General features: G+C 38.7%; 1 protein-coding gene across 1 annotated transcript in view; it reads right to left on the bottom strand.

Moving 5' to 3' along the window:
• Positions 1 to 1770: 1770 nt before the first annotated feature.
• The window catches only part of LOC130825484 (N6-adenosine-methyltransferase non-catalytic subunit MTB), an 8652-nt gene continuing 1589 nt past the window's right edge, over positions 1771 to 8833 (bottom strand). The window contains exons 2-7 of the mRNA XM_057690736.1: positions 6631 to 8833; positions 5865 to 5948; positions 5579 to 5683; positions 5394 to 5502; positions 2943 to 3094; positions 1771 to 2324 (exon numbers count right to left, since the gene is read on the bottom strand). The exon at positions 6631 to 8833 is cut by the window's right edge and continues 507 nt beyond it. Coding sequence (XP_057546719.1) covers positions 1902 to 2324; positions 2943 to 3094; positions 5394 to 5502; positions 5579 to 5683; positions 5865 to 5948; positions 6631 to 8833 — 3076 coding nt within the window. The 3' untranslated portion in view covers positions 1771 to 1901. The remainder of the gene's footprint in view (positions 2325 to 2942; positions 3095 to 5393; positions 5503 to 5578; positions 5684 to 5864; positions 5949 to 6630) is intronic.

Genomic DNA, 8833 nt, shown 5'->3' with positions numbered 1-8833 from the left:
TCAGCCAGGAGTAAACCTTCGATACAAATACCTAAAATGCGTTGCATGTCGTGCAACATAATGGTCATCTCCCCCACGGCATGTGGAAGGTGTTGGTATCCAGCTGCCACCTCTCCACAAAGGCCGTAATCAAAGCACTATCGATGTGTTGGTGCATAATGTGTGGTAGACGACCAAGAGGAGTGGCAGGTAAAACTCCGTAGAACTCATCAGACATATCCTGCAGTGTGATAATCACCTCCAGGGGCTTCTTCCTAGTACGGCACTCCAAAATCAGAGGCGTATGCTCGGAGCCCTAAAAATTTACCTTAGCTATGTGCCCCCGTAGCTGGGTATCAAGCGGGCGTCAATAGGGCCCCAGGTTGGGGTGATGTGATCAGCCAGTCTGTTTCAGCGGACTGTTTTCGCCTCCTCTCCCGTGGAGCCGCATCGTCAACCTGGTTGTCTTCTGCATGATCAAAAGCGCCTGCTGTACTAGGGCCTGCTCGTGTAAATTTACGGGCATGCCCTCGCACAACCGTCCAATCAACTGGCTGACCAAATAGAGCCTACGTAGTCGCTATCTTCATCACTAGAGGCCCCTGAATTACTCTGTAGACTCGTCTGGTCATCAAAATGAGTATGCACTCGATGCAGCGTACTCGAACGTTGGGCCTGACTATATCTAGCCGCCTCTTCCTGCCTAGCCCGCCTAGTTGAACCCGTAACCCCCTTCTCATGATCTCATGAGTGTCCCCTCTCAGTAAGATCGGCCTAGAACTATTTTCGCTCAACATACCTCTAAAAAAACTCTTTCCACTTCTTTGGTTACCAGCCATTTACTACAATTTTAATAATTTAATACGCTATATTAATAATAAATTACAATAATAAAATATTGCGTAAAGTTAATTACATGAATAAAAAATAATAACTAATGACCATATTAATTCATAATTGGAAACGATTACGTAATTAACATTAATAAAATCCCGGCTCTAAAAAGATTATTAAATTAATTTTAATTACATATAATATTAATTTAATATACATTTAATAATATAAATTATTAACAAATAACATAATTCATACATATAAACTAATAAACAATTAAAATAAATGTAAAAATTAATAACTTAAATTAATAAACATTTAATTAATATATTATATAAGTTAATAATTATTAATTTAATATTGTTATTATTATAATTAATTTTCTAAAATAATAATAATAAAAATGAAAATAATAATAATAATAATAATAATAATAATAATAATAATAATAATAATAATAATAATAATAATATTAAAAGGCAAAAAAAAAGGAGTCTCATGCGACTCGTCTTCCGTACATTTTTTTAAAAAAAAAATAAATTACTTTAGAAATTACCTCGAATTATTGTTTGCATTTTGAATTCCTTAGCTTTAGCTCCACAAATTATAAGTTTTGATTTAGTGTTTCTAGAGTGATAAAGGTGTTTTTGGTGAGATTGGAGTGTATATAACAAATTTTAAATCCATAGACATTTTCATCAATTCATTAATATAAGGGTGATGATAAAATGAAAGAGGTGGCGATAAAATGTAAAGGGTGGCTGACATTTAAAAATTAGACTATTTTTTCCTTTAAATTTGCACACCTAACCAAAAACATCATCATTTAACATGCCAACTAGCGAGTAGTAAATTAGATCAACAAATTCACGAGTCAAGAGGGCAACAATACTCTCTTGTTGAAAGTAGATTTGCCCTGCCGTGGTGACCGATTGGAAGAGAAAAAATGAAAACAGGTTTTAAAAGGCAAAAAATTGCAAGAATAATACAAAAAAAGTTTAATAAGAACACCTAGCCAAAATTTTATTTTCTTACATTTGCTCATCTACTAAATAAATTTACTAAAAAAAAATTCACAAATTAACTCGTTACATCATATTCATCATTCTCTGAGCTTCAAAATCAAGAAACTCCCCATTTGGTGGCATTGGGTGGTGCATGTTAAAACCATACATCTCATAACCAGTATCGTTTGGACCTTTGAAGCCATCCATTGGCAAAGCCCACGAACCAGGATAGTTCGAACTAGAGGCTTCTTGATTTAGGCCAAAAGCTGCTGAATTTTGTGGAGAATTTCCAGCAGGTCTTCTGCTGGAATTTGCGGCCGTAAGAGAAATAGAGTTTGACTGCTGTTGCTGCAGTTGTTGCTGATTCTTCATTGGGGACTTGGGCCGAAGAGCCTCTATTTCAGGTGTGGTTTGGACTAAATGAGGCGCATCTGGTGGTGGATTCCGTCCACTCCCACCCTGCCAAACTTTACCGTCCTTGTCAGAAAAGGTCTTCGTATATGCCTGCAAAATGTGCCCACATCTTAATTCAGTCTTTGCATCAACAAAGCAAGGCATATTGAATTACTTAACTACTTGCAAACTCCCCCCCCCCCCCCCCAACCCCCCAAAACATAGTGCAAAATATCAACTGCATCACAGCATTGCACCCCCAATGAAAAGATGCTTGTGGTTATTGTGACTGCAATATAAGTCGGCATAACTGCGAAACTGTCTGCATTTACCGTGCAAGTGGTTTCAAGATCACTACTGCAACCTCAATCACATCCAAGATTTTGCACTATGCCCCCCAACAAAACATCCTCCAAAAGAGAGTAAATTATAAAAAGGGAGAAGCCCCTGCCTACTGTTATTGTCATGTTATCAAAATAGCAGTAGTTCAAGGCAAGTTAATCTGTGAAGTACACTAGTTATAGCATTAGGACTGTTTAATAAAAGGCTAGTGAAATTTAAAGATTAAACGAGCTACCCAGAAAATTTTAATTATTGAAATAAGAATAACCATCACTCTAATGTCATTAAGGAGAAGAGAAGAGGGTGGGGGTCATAGTCTCATGGATTAATCACCTAGAGACCCATCTAGTCAAAATGAAACTGTGTTGTAAAGTTCAAGCACTTCACCTCAGAATTGAAGTTTGATGAAGATAGTTCTTTTCCAACTGTCAGCCATCCTGATCGGATGTTATGATCCTCACCAAAAAGTTCAATCCTCCTACGACCGAGAGCAAAATGCTCAATAATGCGGTACATTTCATCAGGCTTAGCTGTGGATCCTACAGGGAAAACGGAAACCAGACACTCTGTGAGTCATTGAGAAGAATAAGAAATACAGCAGCAAATCTCAATTCTCAAACAAGATTACAGCATGTATACACATTTAGAAAATAATTTATCCTACTATGTGCAAAAATAAATCAGTAACTTTATAGAAAGAGAGGTGTCACAACTATTAGAATCCCAATGAAGAAACACATTAACAGTTCCACAATAGCTATTGCTGCAAAAACTTAGCCAATAGAGGTAAACATGTATGTAGATACCATCCTGAAATCGGAGTCCAGTTAACATGAAATACCACCTCAATATTAGCGGCCTTGAGTCTTGACATTATAGACAAATAAATACAATGAACATAAGAAGAGATGATTAATACATTCCTATGGTAAATTTTCAGGAAAAGAAGCAGATATGTAAGATATACTTAAAAACATTACAGGAGGTAGCCTTCCATTGCTGTTAAAAACTATATAAACTTGAAATTCTGAAAGTTGAAATCGCTCTAAGCCTTTGACCCATGAAATGAGATTAGATTCAAAACGAGAAACGCCAATCTAGTGTTTTAGAAACTTAAGAAACACAATTTCATCCAATAGAAGCTAAGATAGAGCCATGGTGGTGTCCAAATACATTAACTATAAATTAAAAAATATAACCATAACCAATAGTCTTGTATCGCAAGAGTAAAACATAATATAACCATATTAGTAAAAGAAAAAAGACTATTTTTTCCTTCTTGATGCAAACCAAAAACAGGAAACATAGACTTAGTGTTTCGAATTGAGTTTTTGTACAGTTCAAAATGTGGTACAAAACGCAGTAAAAGGTATTGTTTCGTATTTAGCCTTCAATGCAGTCACGCAATCATTTAGGTGTTGTATGACAAAATAACTCCTGCACATAAAGTTAAACTAATTCTGAACAAGCATGAAGAGGACACCTCTAGTATTGATCAAATGGACAATGAGGTTGGCCAACTAATTGGAGTATAGGGCCACCCTTACCTCTTAAGTGCTACCTGCCCCTTCACTCTCTTGGCTCCTTCATCATTACCACAGAGACATAAAAAAGAGAGAGAATAAAGCTGATCACCATAACACAGAAACAGAGGAAGAGGCAAAGATAGGCAGCTATTAGACAATATCCAGTACAGAGCAAAATTCAAAGAAACAGTCGCAGATCAAATCAGATGAACTACAATGGATAGCAGATCTCTCCAATGTATTTGTTATATTTCTTCGTGGGGACACGTGGTGGTATAAATAAATTTCATGGTCTATTTTCACGATAGGAAAACTTGGTGATTGGATGAGAAGGGATTCTGGGTGATACCAGTTCAGGATGGTTGCGGTGGATGGTGGGTGCATAAGTGGTAGGAATGAGGTCAGGACGGGAAGGTTGGTGGTGGATAGTTCGGTCCAGCAATTGAAGTGGCTGCTATAGTGAATTGATTGAGTAAATGGGACTAGCATGAATGAAATGGGCTGGAAAAGAGGCTAGGAGGATGGCCTGGGGTGCAGCAGAGGGCCAGGTGAGTACGTCATTGTTCCTACTCCTTTTCACCTCTCAATTGGTTGCCACTTGCCACTAAATAGCAATAGAGAATGTACCAAATAAAAAATTAAATTTAGAATTGCCCAAGTCATATAAAAGCATGCAAAGAACAGGATACATTCTGATATTTTACCAAAAATAAAAATTATCCACCAAATGCAGTCTAAATAAGCTAAAATAGCTACAAAAAATCTCCACAAAACTCCCGAGGAATCACACATTCATATCCAATCTGTTCAGGGGATGTACCGGTCATTTCACGCAAACCTAAACATCCCAGCATTTCCCATTTTCCCTCTCTTCTTGACCTCCATGGCTCCATCTCTGTCTGACTCACACATCATCAATCCCATGCCCAAGTACCCTGCATATCTGTCCTCCTCCATACCTACCTACAATATTGTTTACGTTCTGCCTAAGTCTCCTTTCTAGATTGCCTTTTTATTTTAGTCCCCCCATCATGTGCCTCCTTTCAAATCCATCAGCTTCCCTAGCTTCTACCCTAAACATGGCTACCAGAGAAAATACTCCTTTGCAAATCACCATTTAAAAACATGGTTGAAAGAAAAGAAAGATACACATTGCAAAAAATTAACATCCGAAAAAATTTGTTTCTACAATTAAGCCTTTCCAATTTTAGTACCATTTACTCATATTGAATGGTTATCCCACATTTCCCAAAACAAAATATTGAAATGATACATAAAAAGACAAGCCAGCATTGAAGAATGACAGCCGTACCATAAGGTGGTTCCTCCGCGATAATAACATCAGTATCTATATTGGCATGAATTATATGTCCATCAGTACTGCGACGAACAGTTCCCTTTATGCCCATTAAACAGTGTTCCTTCATTATATAAATCACAGCTTTAGAAGACACAGATTTCCACTACAACAGTACATTAAATAAAATTAAGACTAACCTTAGAATGCTGAAATAAGGTATGAGAATCATGTCGTAAAGCAGGAGTCGCCGTGTTTTTGTTCGTCTTTACCCAGCATATGTCTTCACACCTCCTAAATCCCCACTGATAAAATAGAGTGAGATAAAAAAGAAGACATTGTTAGATTAGTATAAGAGTAACTAAATAAAGATGAAAGAATGCAGCACCTGGAATCAAAAATTTTGCAAACTTCAACTAGTACAAAATTAAAGCCCCCCTCCCTAATAAAACATGAAAACAATGCACAAGCACAGCCTCTACTAACCTTCTTAAGACATTGCCGCCCTTGCTCCAGACCCACGCCATCACCGACCCAAAGAAAAATAAAAGAGGGTGTGTCTGCTATTGCCTGCATATAACAAATACAGACTTCAGAACTAGGGAGTAGGGACAACATGCAAATAGGCCACAGCAGTATATGTCAGTCCAGAATTCTAGTATACACAAGTGTGGTAATGTTCATGTATGCGTATAGACACAAATTTCCTCCACCGAAATCAATAAATGAGACACTTCTCAGGGAGTATCCATAATTGTTAAATATCATGTGTCCAAATTCCAAAATCAAAAGTCACATACATAAACATATTTTAAACCTCGGACCTCTATTACAAAGCTGTCACTTTCCAAAAAGCATACTTAATCACATCCATTCGGCATCCTTAGTCCACCAAATAAACCTTTTAGATCCATATTTTGTAATTTGCAATATCATAATCATAGCAATAATTCTTGACAGTTTAATACACACCGTACTATGATAGACAGTTTCAAATACAAAGCAATAAGAAACACCTTCAAATGTGTACAAAACCTTAAAACAACTTATTTTTGAACCTAAGGAAGAACGTATTAATGGATATGAAAAGAATTTCGAAGATGTCTCTGTTTAGATTGGATGATGAGGAATGGCAATACTATCAACATGGAAGGGTAGTTAGTAAAAAGAATAACATATACCATTATTGTTAAAAGGCAAGGACAATATAACGACTATAATTGTAAAAAAGAATAAGCTTCTGAAAGATTACCTCAATTTTCAAATTCATTATCTCTTCAAATGTCCAGTAATCCATGTGGTCAGTTACACCAGGTGCTCTATGCACATATTCCTCCCAAGGTGGATCAACAAGAATAACATCAAACTTAGTCCCAAAGAAATCAGGAGACAGCACAAATTCCCGGAGGTCACACTTATAGTACATCGGAGGAGTAGATGCATTTGCAACAATCTCGTCTTTCTTTTGTATAAGCTCCCGAAGCTTTGGATAATCCTCAACATTTGTAAGTTCCAGCTCTCGTATAAAATTTTGGGGCCGCAATCCAGTGTCAACAAAATTTTGGGAGTAATCATTTTGCTCTCCTCTAGAAGGAGCCTTACCTGGAGGCCCACCACTTTTAGTAGGAATCCAACCACCAGGATTTTTCTCATTTGAATTTCCTCGACCAACAGGAACGATGGTGTTAAATCCAGGGCCAGAAACATTAGAAGGCATTCCTCTTCCTTGACCTGATTGATTGAAAAACAAACCTGGATTAGGGGGAGCCCCCATGTTTGGTGGAAATCGCTGTCCAGGTGGCCCAGGAGGAAGTGTTGAAACACCAGGAGAAACAGGCAACATACTGACATCCATACCTCGCCCTCCAGACCAAACTGGTGGAGAAAATGGTGAAACAAAAACGCCAGGAGGAACTGGAGGTCCTGGACCAGGAGCTAAGCCATGGTTCATGGATTGCATTGGACCAGGTGGAGGCATACCAAGATGTCCAAAAGGAGACCCCATCAAGGGCATTGGGACGTTATGCTGCTGATTGTCTCTTCCAGGAGGCCTGATTCTTCCTCCTCTACCTGGCCTACTGCCTTTAGGACCCTGCTGATTCATCCTGCCGTAGTTCTCTTGATTGCTATTAGGATGCTGAGGACCTCCTGCAGAAATTTGGCCACTAGAAGGCCTGACAGATAAAGAATTTTGTTGACCCCTCAGCCTCCCTACCCTACTACCATCAGCATCATCCCTCCATGCATGTTTATCTTGTCCAGAAGAAGCTTCATCCACAAACTTCACACTTGAGTCATCAACAGTTGCCTCAATCCCGTCAGCCCTATGCGAGTCATCTTGTGACCGTCCCCATTCATCATGCAAATTTGATTTTGGATCATGTATTGGAACAGCTTCTGTTCTTCTCGCAAAGGAAGATCCAGGGTCATCTCTTCCATAGTCAAGAGGCTTTGGTTGTATCTCTATAACATCGTAGTTCTCAGTTGAAATTCCAAAATTGGAAGAAGCCTTGACGGCTTCACTCCTCCCTTCTTTTCTGTTTCCAGCTCGACCGAGACCCCTATCATTATCCATCCTATCACGAACTCGTCTGGGCAATTCACGATCATGAACTAAATCCAAATCTCTGTCATTAACAGGCAGCTGCCTTCGTTTCCAACTTTCCCTAGAGCCTTCCCTATCTCTACTCCTATCGCTCCAGCTATTTTCTCTAGCTTTTGCTCTATCATCTCTAGAGTTATCCTTCTCCATCTCTTTGCGCTTTAAGCTACTGCCTCTTTCATATTCCCCTGAAGGATTCTCCAACTCTTGGCGATGTCTCCCACTCTTCTCAGGGCTTCTTGAATGATGTGAATACCCAGCATCTCTTGCATTTTTGTCTCTTATCCAGGAGTCAACATCCTCATCCAGATTAGACAATCTATCTCTATTATCTACAGCTTCACGACCAGAAGATTTCAATTCCTTATGCCTATCATGTTTCTCCCTACTAATTCTATCTTCACGAGTTATGGAACTAACTTTATTTTCTTCTTCTAAGGCATCTGATCTTCTGCTCTTGGACCAATCAGAATCTGATCTCTTCTCCTCCTTGTATGATTTACCCTTTTCATTACTTGATTCTAACATTCTTTCTCTTGTTTCACCTGGATCAAGTCTACTAGAGGTGCTCCGTTCATGAGCGCTTTCATGCTTTGATTCAGACCCCAACCCACCTCTTTGCTCTGATTTCCCCATAGAACTACCATCAGCTTTTGTAGAAGCATCAGTTTCATCCCATCTTCTCCTGTTCTTTACCTCTTCTGTAAGACTGTGGCTCTTTTCTCGACTGGTTTCCCTCCTCTCCGAATGATATGAATCTCTATCCACTTGCCTCTCATCCTCCCCATCCCGAGCTCTTTCATCCCTACTCCTACTGCTCCTATGAGATCCATCATAATCAGAGAACTTTGAA

This window comes from Amaranthus tricolor, chromosome 10 (genome assembly GCF_026212465.1).
Source record: "Amaranthus tricolor cultivar Red isolate AtriRed21 chromosome 10, ASM2621246v1, whole genome shotgun sequence".
NCBI classification, from domain to species: Eukaryota; Viridiplantae; Streptophyta; class Magnoliopsida; order Caryophyllales; family Amaranthaceae; genus Amaranthus; species Amaranthus tricolor.
This window is presented reverse-complemented; position numbering and strand designations above follow the sequence as displayed.